The 22532-nt window shown below is 40.5% G+C and overlaps 1 protein-coding gene across 1 annotated transcript in view; it reads right to left on the bottom strand.

The window, feature by feature from the left end:
• The window catches only part of LOC123251851 (meiosis 1 associated protein), an 88877-nt gene extending 66833 nt beyond the window's left edge, over window positions 1–22044 (bottom strand). The window contains exons 1-3 of the mRNA XM_044681173.1: window positions 21805–22044; window positions 9515–9694; window positions 6447–6627 (exon numbers count right to left, since the gene is read on the bottom strand). Of these exons, the coding sequence (XP_044537108.1) occupies window positions 6447–6627; window positions 9515–9694; window positions 21805–22044 (601 nt within the window). The remainder of the gene's footprint in view (window positions 1–6446; window positions 6628–9514; window positions 9695–21804) is intronic.
• Window positions 22045–22532: the final 488 nt, after the last annotated feature.

Genomic DNA, 22532 nt, shown 5'->3' with positions numbered 1-22532 from the left:
AGAGAGAGAGAGAGAGAGAGAGAGAGAGAGAGAGAGAGAGAGAGAGAGAGAGAGAGAGAGAGAGGGGGAGGTCCCCACATATAGGGCAGCTTAAATTCGGAGGTTGGGCTTGAGACGCGCTCTTTTGGCTACGTAGCGAGGACGGGCACTGGCAGTAACTTTGAAGAGTTTTTACCAGGCGAGTGGTCTAATAATTTATCTCTATCAGCATGGCTTTTATTAAAATACTATTTTCCTTTTTAATATCTGCCTTCATCATTTTTATAAATAACATATGTGCCTAGCATTGAGCTAAGTACTGGGGATACATGCACAGAGAATGAAACAATTCTTCCTCACAAAGAGCCTTCATTCTAATGCACCAGTCATTAAATCCACATATAAATATGCAGCATAAATATAAAGGGAATATGTACAAAGTAGATAAACCTCCGAATTTAAGCTGCCCTATATGTGGGGACCTCTCTCTCTCTCTCTCTCTCTCCTCCAAAACCGGAAACCCATTGGATCATGGGGAATGTAGTTTCAAAGTTCCCCACATGTCCACAGGAAGTTTGTAAGATACTACATATAGTTTGGATGGTATATGATTGCAGAGGAATACTACTGTGCCCTAAGAAATGACTAACAGGATGACCACAAAAAAAACCTGGAAAGACGTATGTGAAGTGATGCAAAGTGAAATGAGCAGAACCAGGAGGACACTGTACACAGGAACAATAACGTATGATGATCAAATGGGAATGACTTAACTACTATCAACACCAAGGGACTTGTAATAATAAAAGTAAAATTATTAAATGTAATATTAATAAAAAAATTGTGGTCACAGGTCTATAAAATTAACTCTCAAGTCAGGAGTCTTAACAATTAAGTTTTAGTCAAAATGGAGATAAACTAAAAAGAGGGAAATGTAGGAAGGAGACAGAAAAATATCACCTGGCTAAATTACCCTAAGCTGAATCAGGAAGCCTGCCAAGCTGCCAGTCCACAAAAAAACCCTGGAGCACACAGCAGCCTCTCTTCCACACACCCAGAGAGAGTGACCTCCCCTCACACCATACCTTTTTACTTCTCTCCCCCTCCATCACGCAAAGAACGCATGCAAAATGGGATGTGGGGTAGGACAAATTTAGGGAGTGGTTTCTCTCTACAGACTCATGGTGAAAAAAGATTATTTAGAAGGAACTGATGGAGTCTGAATGCAGAGTGAAGCATGCCATTCTTCACATTAATCCCTTCATGATTTTTTCTCTAGTGGAAGCAATATACGACTTATTTCACAACACGAGGAAGATGGAAATATATAATGTATGATAACATGCGGACAACCTATAGCATACTCTCTGTCATCTCAGGGAGTAGAGAGAGGGACAACATGTAGTACAGAATGTTAGAAAACAATGATTAAAATTGTATCTACATGTAATTTGGAAAAATTACAATAACAATGAAATAAACAATGAAAAAGGATATAATAAACCCTATACATTATATTTTAAAAACCATAAAGTAGTTTGGGAGGGAGGGCACTAGCAGGAAAAGCTTTATGCAGAAGATGGGGTTTGAGCTACTTTTAAAGGATGAGAAGGATTTTATCAGGGGGAGGTAAGGAGAGTGGACATTCCAGATGTGGGATGGCCAGCACAAAGGCATGGACATAGGCGGTGTGTAAGGAATAAAGGAATTGAAGGCTAGTTTTCACTGGAATGGAGAGTACAGGAGACAGAGTAATGTTCCATGAAGCTAGAGAGATTCTTTGGGACACCAATTGTAAAGGGCTTTAAAAGTTTAATAGAGAAGTTTATATTTTATTCTAGAGCAATAGCAGTTAATTGTGTTAGGAAGTCATATACTCAGATATGTACTTAAGACAATTTTGGGAAACATAGCCAGGAGCCATACTGAAGCTTTATTTTGAAGGTTTCCCTGGAATCCAACTCCAGAGTGGAGGCAGCACCATAGTGAGCTATTGATCTCTTGGAGGGGAGAATCAAATCCCCAGGATCTGCCTCAGGGAGTTGTGAGTCCACAGCCCCCATGGGAGGGGGTGAAGAGGAGCCCAGGGTAACAGTCCAAAGATCTTGATCAGGAATCTGGCAAACAGACCCATGTCAGGTCACAAATGAGATTAGGAGTATAGGATTAGCTGAACAAAGCCAGTTGGGTAGGGGGGAGATGGCAGCAGTAGATGATGCAACTGATTTGGTTTCTTTACCACTAGAAAAAGCTTACCCTTGGTTAAGTGTTCTCAGGAAGCTGTACTGTAACCACTTCCTTACTTCAAAGGCAATCACATACACGGACCTTCCTGGGGAGATGACTCATTCAGTGCTCTGACTCAAGGAAGGCTGGGAGAGGAGACACAGGGGTGCTACTACCAGCTGGCCTGAGAATTCACAGTCAACCTATATCCCACCCACTCACCCTATCAGCCTACCCTTTCTCTACCTCCTTCTCCAAAGCATGTCTTTGTATGTACCTCTTTCTCATAAGATTTCTTTTCCCTTTCAAGACTGCCTTTGATGTACACTGTAACCTTATTTTACCTATATCCAAATATTGGAATGGGATGAGAGGAAGGAATTTATTCCCCTTGTCTACTCCCAGGGGTTGCTCTGTTTATCCCCTAATGATTCGATTCAAGAGTTATAATTGTATTAACTGAGCAAACATTGATTTTAGCACCTAACACCTACAAGGCACTGAGACTAGGTGCTAAGACTACAAAAATGGAAAAAAGATATAGTCCTAATGCCCCTGTTCTCAAGATGTTTAGTCGAATGCACAAGGAAGTACGATATAAGGTAAAATATGAGATATCAATTTATATGGATGTCTCCTTTGCACCTAAGAAAATTTAATGAGAGCACTAGACCTCAAATCATGCTATAGAACAGTCGATAAAAAGCTAACCATGGGTAAGGAGTAGTGCTTTTGTGAAACAAGGGATAGAGAATAAAATGGACAATTTTGACCATATAAAGTCAAGAAGCTTTTTTAAAAACAAAATCAATGGTTACAATAAGAAGAGAAACTGTTAACTGGGAAAATATCATTGTAGCAAATTTCTCTAATAAAGGTCTGATACTCAAGATATATAGAGAACTAATCCAAATATATAAGAATAAAAATAAGTCAAAAGATATGAACATAAAGTTTTCTTAAAAGAAAAGCAAGCTATAACAACCATATGAAAAATGCTCTCAGTCATTAATATAGGAGAAATTCATTAACAGAACAACTTTGAGGTTCCATCTCACACCTTTTAGATTGGTAAAGATGGTGAAAAAAAGGAAATGACAATGGCTAGAGAGGTCATTGAGGACCTATCTGTTGAGATGTAAACTGGCCCAACCATTCTTGGGTTCATTTTGGAACTAAACTTCCAAAGCCACTAAACTGTACAGACCCTTTTACCTAGGGGTACCATTATTAGGCCTACCCCAAAAAAGCAAAAGGAAAGTGCCCAAATGTATAATATTAATCACATAGCTAGCATTTAAATGGCACTTTAAGCTTTGCAAGGCTTAGCATGTTATCTCATTTGTTGCCCTTTTTTTTGCTGTAGAAAAGATCTGAAACTAAGGGGATGATCATTGATTGGGGAAAGGCTAAACAAATTTTATTTAGTATTGAAGATAAGGGTTTTACAAAACCATAGAGGCACAGATCTAGAGCTTGAAGGTACCTCAGAGGCAATTTAGTCCAACTTGGATTTTACAAATGGTCAAACTGAAGCTTAGGGAAGTTGAATGACTTGCCTGAGGTTACACAAGTAGTATGCATCACAGGTAGGATCCAGATTCTCTGACCCTACAGTCAATGCTCTCCCCATTGGACTTCTACAGACAGAGGTGTGGAGAAATGTATTCCAGGCTTGGATGATGGTCTTTGACAATGCATAGAAGCAGAAATGGATAGAATGGCAATCATGGCTGCAAAATCAAATGTGTGAAAGGAAGCAGCAGAAAAGAAAGCTGGCAAGATGGGATGGAGTCAGTCTTTGGAGACTCTTCAATGCCAGACTAAGGACTCTAATTCTATAGGCAACAGACACAAGTACAAGAACATGAAACACTGGCTGTTAATTCATGAACTTGCAAAGTGAGCTCATCAGAAAAGGCCCTGTCAGCGATCAAAGTATTTACTGATATATAAGAGAAAAGGTATTTAGTTTAGTAGTATAGGAATTCAGATCTGGAAGGGTCCTTGGAGATCTCTATTTTACCTAAGAGGAAATGGGTCATATTTCTTCTTATTCAGTTTTTGGCTCATGAACACAACCATCATTCCATCGCCTTCCTCCTCCTACAAACTCCTCGTAAAGTAGAGCAGACATGTAATGAGAACCGAGGATAACAAAAGAGCAACTTGCACATGTATAGGACCTGTCCAAGATGGATAAACTGAAAGACTGCTTCAGTGGGCTGCCAGTCTTAAAGGCATCATGATCTGGGTAACAGGCCTTTTTTTCTCTAGTTTATTTTTTCATTGTGGATGGCTAGGTAGCTCTCTTTTGAATAATTTTGGATGTTCTGGGTTTTGATTCAATCAATTACCATACCCCTAAAGAATTGGGTTGTCTGGAAAAATCAGCCATCAAGAGAGAATCATTTTGATTCTAAGAAGGATATATATTCTCCATGACAATGACAAACTCCTTGGGTGAGTGCCTGGTTTTTTCTTAACTATTTTAGTTTGAATATATAGCTCTTTCTGTGATAAACTTACAGAAAGCTAACAGAGAGGAAGAAATTCATTGTCTTAAATGTGGTAAAACAATAGAAAACAAAAAGAAAGAAAAATTTTGAGAATTATCACATTGCAAATGAAATTCAGTTTGTAGTTTACTCCTTTGGAGTCCCAATCCCCATTTTGCCATATGAAGCCGGGGCAAGGATGACCCAGAAAAGATATTGCTGACAAAGAAGGTGTTTCTGAGAGGTTCCCTGCCTGGTTTTCAGCACAGGCCAACCATTTGTTGGCAGGTAGCCCAGGCTGCCCTGCAGCCCTGTTATTCTACATCCTGTCTTCCCACCTAGGCTGTAAGCCTTTCAGTCTCTTCCTTTTGATTCTTTCTCTTCTCATCTCTTGTACACAGTAAACACTCAGTGAAAGCTTGTTGATCGAATGGTTATTGACAAGGAAGCAACAAACCCATTGACTCATTTCCTGAGCCCAGACCTCAGGCAAGATGCCCATTCTTGAGAGACCCCTCTTTCATGGAGGGACTTAGATCAGTTATAGCATCAGGGTGGGGTGTCACTGGGGAGAAAATTATGTCTGATCTTCAAGAATCCTCCATAGGGCATCTGAAGACAAGGTTGCTGTTGTTCAGTCATTTCTGTTATGTCCGACTCCGTGGGACTCCATTTGAGTTTTTCTTGGCAGAGATACTGGAGTGCTTTGCCATTTCCTTCTCCAGCCCATTTTATAGATGAGGAAACTGAGGCAAACAGGGTTAAGTGGTCCAGGGTCACAAAGCTAAGAAGTATTTTGAGGCTGGATCTGAACCCATGGCTGGGGCTAATAAGGAGTCTTATATTAATCCTGATTCTGCTGCTACATTCCTTCCCATCTGATATCTGCCTGAGTTTGATGAGCTGATAAGAAAGAAAATTTCCATTGGATATGAATGATTCACATCTCCATCTACCAGAAGGCAAGAGATGGGGCAATACACCAGGAGTAATCCAAGAATAATAAAACTGAGTAGTGTAGTGTGGTATGGTGGGAAAAGGTTGAATTTGGAATCGTAGGATTCGAGTTCATATCCTGGCTCTGCTTACCACCTGTGTGACTTTGGACAAGTCACCTAACTTCTCTGGTTCTCTTTAGTTTCCTCAAAGGTAGGATAAAAGGGTTATAAGGGGATTAGTGCAGATGACCTCAAAAGTCCCTTCTCTTTCTAAATCTATGATCCTTAAATAGTGGCAAGCACACTGGAGAGAAATCAGTTGGTATAGTGCCTTGGGGGCAAAGTCCCTTCCCCTCCCTGTGCCTTAAAGATCTTCATAGTAAAATGAAAGGGTTGGGCCAGAAAACACTAAATATCTCTTCCAGCTCTAAAATACATGTGATAATACATGTATAATCCAGAACGAGTTATCTGCCAGCACTGGGAGAGGGAAGGGAGAGGAGGGAGGTTCAATCATATAACTCTGGAAAACTTATGTGGAAATTTGTTATTATATGTAATTTAGTATCTAAAATACTGCATTTCTGTGTTCCTATGAGTCTATTCACTTTCCCATGAAAAAGTACGAGTGAAAATAATGAATCAAGTTGAAATCAAAACCCATCTTTCTGATAAAGGGAACACCTGCTTGAATCATGACAGCAGCTGCAGGGCCCATCATGGAGACACTGAGAGATCCCAACTGAGTCATCCTTACCCCAAAAGCTGGCTCCTCAGCACTGCCACCCTTTCTTCCCGTACTCACCATCGCTGCCAAGCTCTTCGACAGGGCCTTGGCTGGGCGGTGAATCCATCAACTCCAAGACATCTCCTTTTGAGATCTCGGTGACTTGCAGTCTCCGGAGGCTCACCAAGTCTGTGTCTTGCAACTCTCCCTCCAGCTGTTTAACAATCTCTTTTCCAGGCTGGCAGGTCAGAACTGTAATCTGAAGAGAAAACCAGAAATCATCAGGCTCTCTTCTCCCCCAGTCTAACTGGGATTATTTGTACTATCAATCATTAGACGTATTAGCCTCTGTTGCTTTAGCCTTGCAAATGGTTACAGGCCAGGGACCAAAAGCCTTTCTTGACAGGCAGAAGGAACAAAGTGCTGGAGGAAGGGTTTTGAATCCCTTTAAGATAGAGCTTCCTCAGCACACTAGAGGCCCAGCTGATCAGCCCCATCGAAGGCTATTTCCTACTCTCTCAGAGGGGTGGTACAGCATATGGTGTTATACCAGGCACTGTGTAAGACCTGGATTGAATTCCCATCTCTGACATTAGCTGTATGGCCACAGACAAGTTCTCTGGGTCCATTTCCTCATCTGTAAAATGGGTATAATGCTAGTTATCCCACAAGGTTGTTGTAAGGCTCCATTAAAATATGTAAACTCCAAGCTTTAAAGCCCCATAAAAATGCACATCATCATCATCATCATCATCATCATCATCATCATCATCATCATCATCATCCCTATTGGCTAAAGCAAATAACAGATTTATCGGTCAATGGGATGAATGGATATCCCCAATGATCAGCTGAGACCTCACAGAGAGGAATAGGTATAATCATGGGAAAAAACACTAGATTATAAATCAGCAGACTTGAGTTTCAATCTGGGCTCTGCTCCTTGATACCTACATGACCTCCGATGGGTCACTAAACCTCTCTGGGTCTCAGTTTCTCCATCTGTAAAATGAGAGGGTAAGACTAAATGATTCTAAGGTCCCTTTACAGCCCTAAATTCCTTGATCTAAGGATAAACTAGGATGCATACAGAGGAAAGTAATGAGGATGGTGAAGGGATGCAAAACTATTCATTCAGTTTTTAGTTTACCTTTTCTGGCTTCTTACACTTTACTCTCCTCCACATACTCTCTGATGCAGTGACATTAGGCTCCTTGCAATACAGCACACCCTACCTCTGAACTCTGGGGTAATTTCCCAGGCTGTTCCCCATGCCTGAATTTCTCTCTCCTCTGCTCTGCTCCTGGCTTTCATGGCTTCTTTCAAGCCTAGCCTAAAATCTCACCTTTGATAGGAAGGCTTTCCCCAATCCCCCTTAATTCTAATGTCTTACCTTTGTTAATTATTTTCTTTTTAAATCCTTAACTTCTGTTTATTGGCTCCTAGGTGGAAGAGTGGTAAGGATGGGCAATGGGGGTCAAGTGACTTGCCCAGGGTCACACAGCTGGGAAGTGTCTGAGGCCGGATTTGAACCTAGGACCTCCCATCTCTAGGCCTGGCTCTCAATCCACTGAGCTACCCAGCTGCCCCTGTTAATTATTTTCAGTGTATGCTGTATCTTGTTTTTATGTAGTTATTTGTAAGCTGTCTCCTCCATTAGATTGTAAACTGAGGAGATTAATCCTCATTATGATGAAATAATTTCCCATGGCTAGCAAGCCCCAGAATGCAAACCTAGATCATCTTGACCCTACATTCAGAGCTTTTTCCATTAAACCACTATTTATTTTTTTTTTTTGGTTGGTGACACATCTTGTTTTGGCCCAGAAGACATTTCCCAACCAATAACAACACCTGAGAAAGTACACTCCAAAAGAGGCTGTGAGTTGCTTGTTAACAGGATAATGCTTTGACTTTTAATTTTGTGATGATGATATGCTGACAGCTGAGTTTTGTTGATTCTCTGCGGTACCTTTATTTACACTTTTCTGCATCCTTCTTGCTGCTTCTCTGAGAAGAGATGACTGCTTTAATCTCTCAGCATTGTCTCAAATGCCACTGAATCATTTCTATTTAAATTTGAAGTAGAAATTTAAGAGCTTTTGAGTATGTATGTGGAGAGGAAGCAACCATATCCTTGAACCGAGTCCTGTTAAATAAAAGGTACCTAATGACAGCTTGCTGATGTGCTCACCCCTCCCAAAGAAATCACTGGGAATAAACTCTCAGAGTAAAAGTTCCAGGTGTATACAAAGATCACCTGGCTCGACTTGGGCCCAGGATTCCAATGACTCTTCTCCTTTTACAATGTCCCTTTGCCCCCTCCATCTAGATGTACATAATCTTCGACATGTACATGATATAATTATTTCACTATTCATTCAAGTCTTATTTGAATAGTTTTATTCCACTGATTATATGTTTGACATAAGCTCATCGCTGTCACCAAGTGTCTCGAGACTATAAGCTCCTTGAAGGACCTGGTCTGTGTGGTTCTCCATGAGTATTTAGACATTCGATAAACACTTCTGGATGATAATGAAGGTGGAGGAAATCAGATTGCTTTTTCTTTTAATTTCTTGAAAAACAAACAAACAAACAAACAAAAAACTGATTATTTCTCAAGAAAATCCTTCACCAGGTCAGACCCAGGCACTAAAAGAAAGTGTAATATTGCCTCCCAGCCATTGCAGAGCTGATCCCAAGTCATGCCATTGACACCAAGATCTGACCAAAAGTATTAGCAAATCCCTGAGGGCAGGAAGACAAATACACCAATCTGATGGCTGCCACACCAGAGATCTGCCAAGGAACATGGCTGCATTTTCAGATTGACTCTGATTAAGGGTTTGGTACATAATTTTAATTCCAATTCAATTTGTATTTTCCAGGTGACTACTGCACAACTAGCTTTACACTAGACTGTGCTGTGGAGGCTGTGAAAGAAGGAAATGACAGCATCTGCCCTTACGGTTTTTATAGTTTAGCTAAGGAAATGAGATTGATATAAACATTTAGAGCAAAAGACAAAACGGTATAACGTGGGTAATTATAGGACTGTAAATCCCCATGTAAACTGACTATACAACCTAGCAGGAAAAGATGGTGCCTCTAAGTGGGGAGCCCAGGAAGCCGGTATTCTTTACCTCCACCGAGGTTGAAGCCACACTCGCCATCACATGCCTGCTGTACTGTTTGAACTGCTGGAGCCCATCCTGCACCGCCACATTCAGACAGGATCTCTGGGGCTGGTAAATCCCTTCTCTTGGCACCAGGCGCAATTCAGAGATGCAGGCCTGCAACCTGGCAAAGTTCCCTTTCACCTGCTGCAGAGGAAGAATAACAGTTATAAATCATCACTCTGTGACCAAGTTGAGGCAGCCTCTTTCAGAAGAGGGCCAGCAAAGCTGAATCTTCATCTTCATTGAGTCAAACAAACCTGGCCCAGATGGGAACACCCACCACCATCTTAGAGGACAAATCAGTCAGCCGGGCCTCATTACCAAGAATAGGAAAACCCCTAATGCCCTCTCTAGCCCTCTCCCCCCATCGATAAGCCAGAGCAGCTGAGTTACGACAACTGAGCATCGTCCCGGAGAGATCTGGCTCACTTGTAGGGTTATCCTATCAAAGAGTTTTTCTTTGTTTCTTCTCAGGCCAAACATCGACTCGCTTTGCTTACCTTCCCTTAGGTGTTTTCCTGGAAAAGGGGGAATTTATTCACTTTCAAAACTAAGAAAAATGCTGTCGTGGATAGTGTTCTATCTGTCCCATTCACTATCATCATGGCAGTGAAGTATGTAGGGACGTTTAGTCTATTATATAGCCACACTCTCCTGAGTGGGGCAACCAAGCCTCACATTCATCAGAGGCCTGTCCTTTCCTTAGTCCTCCCCTTTTCTAAGCCTGCTCTTAGGATGAGGGCGGACAGTCATTTACCTAAGAGTATGAAGTTAACTTCATGCCTTTGTTTTCCAAAGAGGCATAATTCAAACTTACATAGCACATCTAGACTTATGAAGTGCTTTCCAACTACCATCCTATGAAGTTGCAGTACTGTCCCATTTTACAGATGAGGAAATGGAGACACAACCAACTTAAGTGACTGGCTAGGAAGTACTGAAACCAGGATCTGAATCCAGTTTTCTGATTTTTTCCTCCCTTAACTACAATGATATTCTCATTCTAAAAGTGGGCTTCCATTGTGGAAGGAAAGAATCCATTAGAAAAATTCCAAGCATTAGCAGCAGATGGGGAGGCAAAAAGAGTTATTTGTGGGGTTGGCCAACCTAGGCTCTAAAATTAAACCATGCAAGCAGGTGCCTAGCCATCTATGTGCCCATCTGTGCTTGAGTAACACAGAAAAAAAAACCCACTACTTTACACAAAATTGGTGCTTAATAGATGTCTGTTGAATAAATGAAAGTATAAGGCAGCTTTTGCAACAAATAGCATATAGTCTTCTTGGACAGACAAGGCAAAAGACAAGGAAGAGGCAAATGATGGGAAGTGTGACGGTGATGTAATGGGAAAAGCACGGGGACAGCTTTGCATTCTACTCCTTGCCACGGGGCAATGGACAAGTCTTTTATCTCTCTGGGCCTTGGTTTTTCTCTGTAAAATGAGGGAGTTGAATGAAGCGATCTTTCAGGTCTCCCAGATCTAACAGCCTTGTACTTAATTCTGGAGCTGACCACATTTTTGTCCTTTTAAGGACTGGTGATTTCATTGGGTGGGTCTTCCCTTCAACAACACAGGCTAGAAACCCTCCACAACTTGGGAGATGGTCACTGAAAGCTGCCGCAGCTGAAAAATTCACCCTGTGGCCAGCTTAAGGATGAACCTCTGCAAACTTGGGCTAGTTCCTGGATGAGTCTGTCAAGCAGCCCACACACGAGGCTTTTCCAGCTTGGGAGAAACTGGCAAAATTTGGGCTCTGAATTAGAAGCACAATTTAGACTGTAACAACACTGTAAAAATGACCACTTTGAAAGATTCAGGAACTCTGTTCAATGCAATGGCCAAGACTAATGATGAAGAATGCTGTCCATCTCCCGACAGAGAGGTTAGGGTCTAAGTATGCAAAATGAGACACATTTCAGAAGAGGCTAGTGTGGGAACGTTTTGCTTTATCCTGCATCTTTTTTTTTAAACCCTCATCTATTGTCTTAGTATCAATTCTATGACAGAAGAGAGACACGGATTAGGCAATTGGGGTTGTGACTTGCCCAAGGTTGCACAGCTAGACACTCAGAAGTGTCTGAGGCCAGTTGATCACACATCTTTTTTTTTTTAAACCCTTACCTTCTCTCTTAGAATTGATACTGTGTATTAGTTCCAAGGCAAAAGACTGGTGATGGCTAGGCAATGAGGGTTAAGTGACTTGTCTAGAGTCCCATAGCTAAGAAGTATTTGAGGCCAGATTTGAACCTAGGACTTCCCATCTCCAAGCCTGGCGCTCTATCCTCTGAGCCTGAATGTTTGTTAAAAAGGAGTTCCTTTTTCTTTTCAGTAGAGGAAGGAGGAGGGAAAGAGGGAAGGCAAAGAAAGAAATGCTTGTTAAATGAAAAATAAAAGAAAATTTAATTAACAAAGCTTGTGCTCTGATGGCACAGATTTCAAAAAACAGAATCATTGCTATACCATGATGAGTTACTGAAGTAGGGCTATACTATTTTCTAAACATGCCCTTCTCAATTTTCCAATTTCTGTTGCTTACTCTTCCATTTTTCTAATAACCAGGTTTAAAAGTCCTAAAGTTAAAAAAAAAATAAAAAAAAGTCCTAAAGTTTATTTAATTAATTTAGAATATTTTTCCATGGTTACATGATTCATGTTCTTTCCCTCTTCTCACCCCTCTCCAATAGCCAAAGAGCAATTCCACTGGGTTTTACGTGTGTCATTGATCAAGATCTATTTCCATATTATTATTTGCATTAGGGTGATCATTTAGAGTCTGTATCTCCAATCATATCCCCATTGACCCATGTGGTCAAGCAGTTGTTTTTCTTCTGTGTTTCTGCTCCCACAGTTCTTCTCTGGATGTGGATAGCATTCTTTCTTATAAGTCCCTCAGAATTGTCCTGGATCATTGCATTGCTGCTAGTATAGAAGTCCATTACATTTTATTGTACCACAGTGTATTCATCTCTGTGTACAATGTTCTCCTGGTTCTGCTCCTTTCGCTCTGCATCAATTTCTGGAGGTCATTCCAGTTCACATGGAATTCCTCCAGTTTATTATTCCTTTGAGCACAATAGTATTCCATCACCATCAGATAACACAATTTGTTCAGCTATTCCCCAATTGAAAGGCATCCCCTCATTTTCCAATTTTTTGCCACCACAAAGAGTACAGCTATAAATATTTCTATACAAGTCTTTTCCCTTATCTTTTTGAGGTATATACACAGCAGTGGTATGGTTGGATCAAAGGGTAGGCAGTCTTTTAATGCCCTTTGGGCATAGTTCCATATTGCCTTCCAGAATGATTGGATCAATTCACAACTTCACCAGCAATGCACCAGTATCTTTGAGGTTATTTTTTACTTTTCCTTCTTCACTTTCAACACAGTTATCTTCCAAGTCAATTCTGTCAATTCTACTTACACAAAATTTCTTGCATTTGTCTCTTCTCCAAACATAGCAACTATCTTAGCTCTGGCCATCATCACCTCTCTCCCAGATTACTTTTAAAAGTCTTCTAACTGGTTCTCCTGCCTCCAATTTTGGCCCTTGTAATCTATCCTTCATATGGCTACCAAAATCATCTCTCCATAGGAGAGATAATGTTTTTGTGTAATAGACAGAGAGATGGCAATAGAATGAGGAAGGCCTTTTTCAAGTTCTGCCCTGCCAAATATTAGGTATGTGACCCTGGCATTATCACTTAAGAGCTTGGTGTCTGAAGTAATCTTTAAAACTATAGATACAGGGTAATTGTTGATCTACATTGATAAAGTGGGTTTCTTATATCTGTGAAACCACTGGTATGTCAATGCAATTCATACCTTTATGTCATTTGTTCATTAAAATGTTTTCAACTGCTGACGGAAAAATACAAACTCCTTAGTCTAGTGTTTAAAGTCCTTCTCAATCTGGCCTCAATTTACCCTTTTCTAATAATACTCTATTTTTGATTTAAAGCTACCTGTGTTTGGGGGAATTAAAGGAAAGAGACTGGAAACTTTCCTTCTTAATAAATTTTACTTCGACATAGAAACAGGACCCATCAAAACTCACTACTCATGACTTGTGTGCTCGTATGTCAGTTTTGCTCATTTCATTAGGAATGCTCAGAAGTCCTTTATTTCAGTAAAGATTCACTCTCACACCCCCTTCAAACCACCCCACCCCCACCCCAGGGAATTATACTTATTTTTGCTGAGTATTAATTCTTGGTTGTAAGTGCGTATCTTTTGTCTTCTGGAATATCAAACTCCAAGCTCTCTGTTCCTTTTGAGTGGTGCTGCTAAATTCTGTGTGATCCTACTATGGTTCCTCAGTACTTAAAATTCTTTCTTTCTAGCTTTTTGCAGTATTTTTTCTTTAGCCTGGAAGCTCTAGATTTTGTAATATTCCTGGAAGTTTTCATTTTGGGGTTTCTTTCATAAGGTGAGCGATGGGTTCATTTTTATTTCTATTTTGCCTTCTGGTTCTAAGAAATCTATGCTGCTTTCTTCTATGATTTCTCCAAATGATTACTAGGGGTCCTATTCCCTTTTTTGGTTTTCAGTATCTTTTAAGTAATCCAAAAATCTCTCCTTGATCTATTTCTCAGTTGTTTTTCTGAGAAAAATTTTACATTTTCTTCTATTTTTTTCACACTTTTAAATTTGATTTTGCTATGTTGTCTCATTAAATTTTGGCCCTTAATAATTTTCAAGGAGTTTGTTTCCTTGCTAAGTTTTTATACCTTTTGTTCCAGGCTGTTATATCTCTAATTCTTTTCCCCAAACCTCTCATTTCTTTTACATTTTCCTCCTCTAGTACTTTTGTTTGATTTTTAAAATAACTTTGAATTAAAAAACAAACTCTTGCTTCCTCTCTTCCAGGAATTCTAGCTCAACTTGGGCCCAAGTTGTGCTTTTCTTTGAAGCTTTATTTATTGATGTTCTGGACTCATCCCCCCCCCCCCATATATCTCGAGTCTTCTTTTTACCATAACATCTTTTTATAGTGGGATTTTTTTTTCCATGTTCCTTCTTTTAACCCGATTCCCAACTTTGGACTTGATGTTAGGACTGGGCTCTGTGCACTTCTGGAGAAAATATTTGGACTGGTAATTCTACTACTTTCTTTGAGGTATTGATTATTATTCTATTTCAGGATCCCAGAGACAGCTCAGGCTGGGGATTTTAAAAAATAAAGTGCTTCCCAAATGGTCTAATCCAGGGCAAAGTATAGTTGATAACATCCTTGTCTGAGCTCTGCAAGTTCCTGATCTGGGCTTCAATCTGAGAAACACACTTGTGGGCTTGCTCTTAGTTGGAGTTCCAATAGACTGCTATTGGAAACAGTCACTTTTAAACAGTTGGGAAGCTCTGCTAGTTCTAAATAATAGACCTACAAAGTTGAGATCTCTGACCTGGTTAATCAGAAGTAGGCTTCAGACTGGACTGGAAGTTGGAACTGAGACTCTTGTTCTGCTTTATTCCCAGGTTTGGACTCACACAGCTGCTGCTTGTGGGTCTAGGCTAGCTCCCTGCTCAGTACAGAGTATAGGGCTCCTTACCCTGCACTGCTACTTCTATGCACAGGTTCCCTTCTCAGTTCACCCTTGATCTGGAACATGAGCACTGGAACTGTCAGTTGGTACTTGTTCCTGCATTATATACCAGTTCAGGTCCCTCTGGGACATCTTGCCCTGGTACACAGGCTTATCCCTCTTTCAGGCTCTGTGTTAAAATGCTCTGTGCAGCTGTTTCTGACTGGACCTGTTTAGACCACAGATTACAATATCACCTTATGTTCATTTGGGTTGGAAAAATGACTCATTGTGACTTTTTCTTGGATTTCCCAATAAGGACTCAGTCTGGTGTCTTTGCTAGATCTTTTATGGAGGAATTGTGGAGCTGTATTTCTTTCTGCTATTTCTCCCACCTTGGCTCTACCTCTCTCTCTCAACACCTCACAAAAATATGACCCCGCCCCCCAAAAAACCCCAATTAAACAAGATAACATAAGTGAGATTGCTACTAATATGAAATCTGTCTTACCCTTTGGCAGTTTACTAATTGTTAAAACAAAGGAGATATGTGTGTTTTAACTGTAATAAATTAATGTTGTTATATTTGATGCGGAACATTTTTGCTGCTTAAAGTGGCCAGACCCTCAACTTCTATTCATTCCCCAAATCTACTTTTCTGAAGCCCTTGCCTTCAATTAGTCTTCAAATGAATGATTAGGTAATAGGGATAAAGCTAAACTCCAGAAATAGTTATAAACTTATGTGAATATCTAAAAATTATGTCTCATAGACATATTGGGGGGGGGTGGCTTTTAATGCAAGGCACTGGAGAAAGTAATCAAGAGAACAACTGCTAGTTCCTCTCTAATTCCCAAAATACTATTCAGAATTTGGAGTATGAGCCAATGTGCCCAAAGGCATCCCAGTTTGATTCTGAAACAACAAATATTTAACTGGGGGAAGTGAGTGAGGATTAGGGGAAGTTTCTTGAACAATCTGATGATCTCCTTAATCAATCCAATGCAGTTTCATTCATGAGAGCAACCTTTTTTCCAGGGTCAGGAAAGAACTTCTTTAAAATGTGTCTATTTCTACCACGTTCTGCAGGAAGCCTAGCAGTGTCTGTTGTTTCTTGGACCAGAAAAGTCCATTCTCAAGATTTTTCCTCTCAGGTTGTGTGGGCAAGCCATACAATTCCTAATGTACTTTTGTCCCAAAGCAACCCTTATCAGATCCTGAAATAGGGGAGGAACTAACTATTCAAGTACTATCTCCCCCAACCATTCATGTATTTAGAACATGTCAGCTATGGTTTCTTGTTCTTCTTTATAGGCCAGCAGAAAATAGTGGCTCTTGGGAGAAGAGTTTGTCCTCTTAGATTTCAGTCAGCCAACCATTTTGAGGAAACCCCACTTCCTCCAACCCAATCAGGATCCATTCCCTGTCCTCTTTGCCAACTGGGATGCCTATATTCTACTTAGAATCTCTGTAATGCCTAGACAATAGACCATATCCCATAATTAAGGAGCTCATCAAATTGATCATGGAACTCCTTTATTCAACGCACCTTAAAGAGGTGAGAAAATGAAGCTATCCTGGAAATGGGGTTGGAAATAGGATAAATTCAGATTTGTCCAGAGTTCCTTCCACCGCACCACACAGAGCAAAAACTGTTTGGATAGTCAAGTTATGTTCATGGTGATGAACTATATACCTGTCATCTAAGGACCAGCTTAAATTCAAATTGGTGCATGGTTTTGAGGTGATTAAATTTTCAGTCAGAGAAAGACCATCTACTGCATTATGAAAGAGTTGTGATATGTATCAGTGAAGGGAAGCAGAGAAGTTTTTCCTGGTCAGTCCCTAAGAATGATTAATCCTTCCTGATTCAACAAGGACAAACAAGTTTCCTCTGTGAGAGAGGGCCCCAGGGGAGAAGAGAAGCAAATACTTTCTGAGGCTATGGGTATTCACTTGTTAAAACTGGCCTAGTTTTAGCTGTGGGCAGAAGGACTCCATGAATGGACATATTTGTGTAAAAACTAAGACACTGGTTATGAAGCACTGAAGCTACCAGTTGGGCAGAGAAGTGGGTTTTGCTGGTGTAGGTGCAGCTGAATGAGTCACCTGGCTACTCCTCAAAGGGTTTCACTGACACCTGATTGAACTTTTTTTAAAAATCCAGTTAAACTCTAGGAACTTGAATCCTTTTCCAGGGAGGCACTGTCATTTCTTAACTTTGACATCCCCAACTCCAAAACCCACCCAAACAGTGCATTCCGTTTGTGGCCCAACAAGGGAACAATTGTATTGAGACTCAGGGTTTAGAAATAACTAACATTCATGAAATCCAGAATCTGCAGAAAACAGAGACATAAAAGGAGATTTCTGAAACACCCTCAAATTCCACACGATCAACCACATGAAAAGAACATGTATCTTGTAAAAGTAGGATGAGTGCCAACAGTTACTATAACTTGGAGGCAATAGTTGCTTCCCTCTTTCTTAACCATTACTGGGAGAAGAATCCTTTCTTCTTTTGACCTCCCTCCTGTCTCCAACAAATTATCCTTGTATCTGAGCAGGTCAATCTCTCTTTTATAATTCCTATACTGTCATGATGCCGAGTTATTCTCTAGTTAGTCCTTAGTTCAATAAATATATAGTTTGGTTGACTAACGTTGGAACTGGGCCTCCCCAACTAACCTTCTTGTTTAGGGTGAAGGAAGCAATATGAGTAATTGGATTTTTTTCTTTTTGACACCCTGAGGGCTAGAAGGTTCCACTAATCGGATGGACTGTGGGCACTTGGCACTAGTCTCATACCTTGGGGCCTGGATTCTGGAGAGCGCCAAATCAGGGACACATTTTATTTTAGGCCTCTCCAACAACTCCTTCAGTCGTACTTACCAGAAAAGCCCAACACAGGGCAGAATTCCCAGGGAAGTATTAAATGACTGTACCTGCGAGGGCTGGTTGGCTGAAGAGCCTGGGTCTTTCACTAGTTTCTGGCTCTTCCACCACACCCCAGGCCCAAGGCACATCCGACAGGCACAACAGTACAGTACTGTGTTTTTAAAGCGCCCAGAGAGCTAGGCTCCAAGATGGATTACACACTGCTTTTGTTCTTCACAGTATAGGTCTCCAATGACATCCTCTTCTGACACCAAGTTGTGGTGTGAGGGTAACCTTGGGCTCCCAAAGGCTATGGCAGCAGAGGCAAGCTCTGGCAAGTTCTATCATATGGGCAGGATGTGAGGGCTGTTTGTCATTTAAGGAATAGACTAGTCAAGTACTGGAAGGATCACTACTAGAAGGATGGCCACTTTTTGGTCACAGCAATTCAGGAAACTTTACTGAGGTGTGGAAGGGATATGGACTCCCTTGTGGAAGAAGTCCCCATGCCAAAGAAGTCATAGATACTTGAAATATTGAAATAAATGACACAATCAAAAATGGTTTCCCTTTCTTGGAATGAGGAAATCCTGCTCCAATAGAAACAGTGGACGTGCCTAGTCAGACAATATGTGAGTAGGCCCCCAAGGGAAATGAGGAATTTCTACCATGGAAACCTTAAACAATAGGATCAAGGGATATAGACTAAATGATTTTTAGTAGTCTTTCCCAAACCAGGGATTCAGAATCCTATGCAGAGGAAGGGGGTTTGTTGATGTCCAGTTGTTTCAGTCATACCCAACACTTCTTGACTCCACTTGGAGTTTTCTTGACAAAGATACTGGAGTAGTTTGCCATTTCCTTCTCTAGCTCATTTTACAGATTAGGAAACTGAGGTAAACCAATGTACATGACTTGCCTAGGGTCACTCAGCTAGTAAGTGTTTCAGATAATATTTTTAACTTGGGAAAAGGAGTCCTTGACATCAGGCCTGGCATTCTATCCACTGGGTCACTTAGCTGTCCTAAAGGAAGGGTAGGTTCCTATTTTTGTTAACAATACCTAAAAAATCTACACCTTACAGGACTGTTGAAAATATAAAATGAGGGGGCAGCTGAGTGGCTCAGTGGACTGAGAGCCAGGCCTAGAGACAGGAGGTCCTAGGTTCAAATCCTGCCTCAGACACTTCCTGCGCAAATCACTTAACCCCCATTGCCTACCCTTACCACTCTTCTGCCTTGGAACCAATACAAAGTATTGACTCCAAGACAGAAGGTAAGGGCTTCCAAAAATAAATAATAAACAAACAAATATACATAAAAAATGACCCCCGTAAAGCAAGCATTTATACATAATATATATGTAGTATACATCATATGTAATATATAAAGTTAATATATTTACATTTTATAATATATGTACAATATAATATATACACATACACACACACACACACACACACACACACACACACAACTCATATAAGCAAAGCACTTGATAAACCTAAAGACTCCATGAGTCAACTATTATTACAATTGTTTTTGTTCTCTTCTAGTTTGGTGGAGTTCACAGGGAAATGGTCCTGAGACAGGTTGCAAAGAGGTTTTTATGTTTAATGATCTCCAGAGTATTGCACAAATAATTAGAATGACTGTTTTTTGAAGTCAAATCATTGTTAGTTCATTCTCCATATGCTTCTTGAACACATCTTTGGGACAACTGCAGGAAGAAAAGATGACAGGGGTGGCACGTACTTCATACTCTTCCAACCCAGTTTTCATTTCTTCTATTGGGATTCTGTCTTTTTAAAGTTTTCCATCCCATGGAACTTGGGAGATCATGAGTATTCTCTATGACAGTAGTTACTAAAAGCATTGCTCTTAACTTCTTATGGATAAATACTATGTTCAGGAGATTGTGGGAAATGCTTTTGTCTATCTAGCAACTTATCTGCTACATTCTCGAGGATATTCTGAGGTCTGTATTTGTTGTATGGGGATTTTATGATCTGTGAGTTTAAGAAAGGCAGCAAGCTTCTATTGGCTACTAAGTCATATCTTACTAGTTATTTTACAGGTGCTAAATTTTTGCAAATTGGAGTGAAATTTTTAATAGCTTATTTTTATTTTTCAATTAACAAGCATTAAAAAAATTAAAAATTAAAAAAAAATACCCTTCCCACCTTTAGTAAAACAAAACAAAACAACAAGGGCAAAAATAAACAGCAAACTAAAGCCTATTATAAAGTCACACAAGTCTGGCAAATCAAATTCTCACATTAGTTATGTTTGAAAATATATGAGAACAATAACATTTTAAGGTTTATAAAATACTTTCCAGCTATTATCTTTATAATAATCCTAGGGAGTAGGTGCCATAATTATCATTATTTTGCAGATGAGAAAACTGAGGCAGTCGGAAGTTAAGTGACTTGCTCAGGGGCAACACTGCTAATAATCGCTGAGGGAAATATTTTAATTTGTATCTTATTCATTTGAGGTCTTGTGCCATCTAACTGCCTATCACCTCTCTGTCAGGAACTGAGTGGTATGTTTGACTTTCATTCTTTTGGACTCCTAGCTTATCATTACATTGATCAGAGTTAAAATCTTCCAAAATTGTTTTGCTTTTTAGTGTTATCTTTGCATAAATCATTCTATTCTTTCTGCTCACTTCTTTCTGCATCAGTTCAAAGTACACTCACCCTCCTCTGAAAAGATCTTTCATAATTTCTAGCACAGTAACATTCCGTTTTATTCATATACTGTAATTTGTTTAGCATTTCTCCACTAGGAATCGTTGCCTTAGTTTCCGATTCTTGACTATCACAGAAAGAGCAAGTGTAGCATTATGCAGCATAGTTTCCGTTTCCTTGTATAAGCTTCACTGATCAATAAGTCTGGCCTCCTTAAGAATAATTTTCTTACAGTAACTTAATGGCAATCTCTTGCCATTTCTATAAACATTTCCTCTTTGTTGACACTTCTCTGTCAATCTGTCATTGGCCAAATTCAGAGTATTGCACATGAAAGGCCTTTTGATTCCACTCCTGGATTTCATCATTTTATACACTCCATTCAGAAGGAAACCAATTTCATGACATTTGGCAAATAGTGTTCGGGATCTATTGTCAGCCTTTGTCTGTCCTTGCTCAGCGAAGCAGTGTCTGCTGTTCCAGAATAAAGCAGCTCCACCAACTCCTTCCTTTATTTGCCTCTCCCAGGACACTGCTAGGCCGTGCTTCCACTTAACAGCACCTTCTTTCTCTGTGTCTTCTGCTTTCATTTATGTCTGCTTGCTAGGCAAAGGGTAAGGAGCTTACGTTTTAAAGTGTCAATAGTTGGACTAATGTTTATGGGTGATCTAAAAATGTGGTTCTTAACCCATTTTGCCTCTTTTTATATAATTCTTCCCCTGTAACTGCACAAACAGAGATGACCCTCCAACCATTTTGGATTTTTCTATCAAGTGTTGTGAGAGCCAAAGAAGTCAGTCCCAAGTAGACATACTGATGGAGAGGAGCTAGGCTGGTCCTCAGAAAGTGAGCAGTCTGTAACTGAGACTCTACTCGAAGCCTTTCTAACACAGAAGGACCTACTTTATGCTTTGCTACCATCACCTTCAAGGGCCCAGAGTTGGCACCAGACTACAATGAAGCATCTGAGTGGGATTTTGTGCAGAAGTCCAGCTTATCTGGCTTCCAAACTGGTTCACTTTCACTCTACTTCACTCTTTAATGGTAACAGGCTGCCTTCCTGGCCTAAGCCTTCGCTGCTCTGACTCAGTGCATTGTGGTACAACTTCTTGGACCATTCTCAAGGCCTCGGGGGAGTCTTCTCCTGGTTCTACTCACCACGAAGGGAAGGATGCACTCGTGTTGACTCTGAACCACATACATGCTGAACAAGGACATGCGGCTAGGGCCTTCCAGACTGCAGGCTAGAGAGAAGAAATTCTGCAGAGCCTCGCAGAGATTGGAGCAGACCGTGGCCCACGAGGGGAGTGCAGCATCCACGATGAGAAGGCGGGGAGGCTGCTGCCACCCGTGTGTTGGGGTGAGGGGTCCTTTGCTAGCAACATTTCCCCGATGCATGGTGGCCAGACTAGAGGTGTAACTGATTTTCTGAGTGTCTTCTTTACCTGTAGGGAAGGAAAAAGAAGTCTCTAAGGAAAACAAGATGTGAAAATACAGTTGTGGAGTTAGTATGGTAGCTCAAATGCTAGTCACTACTCAGTCCCTTCACTGACCACTCTCCTCAATTCTTCCCCAGAAGAAAACAAAGTGACTCTCCTCCCTGCCATCAACATCTTAATTCTTTCTCAGTGGAGAAAGATGCACCAATAGCTCCAAGTAGTATGGGAAGAGGAGATTACCCTTAAATGGATCAATAGCCAGTCAGTCACTTCACAAGGTGAAGAGAGCAAGATTTTTATCAAGACAAGCACATTTTCCTGCCTTGGTTTTGGGTTATTACACTTGAACCATTTCTCTACCTTTGAACTGTGAGGTCTGGTAAGGGCTTTTAGGCCAAAGAAAAGATTATCTTTAAATATTCTTTTTTTTTTTCCCCCTTGAAAAGT

This window comes from Gracilinanus agilis, chromosome 6 (assembly GCF_016433145.1).
Source record: "Gracilinanus agilis isolate LMUSP501 chromosome 6, AgileGrace, whole genome shotgun sequence".
Classification (NCBI taxonomy): domain Eukaryota; kingdom Metazoa; phylum Chordata; class Mammalia; order Didelphimorphia; family Didelphidae; genus Gracilinanus; species Gracilinanus agilis.
This window is presented reverse-complemented; position numbering and strand designations above follow the sequence as displayed.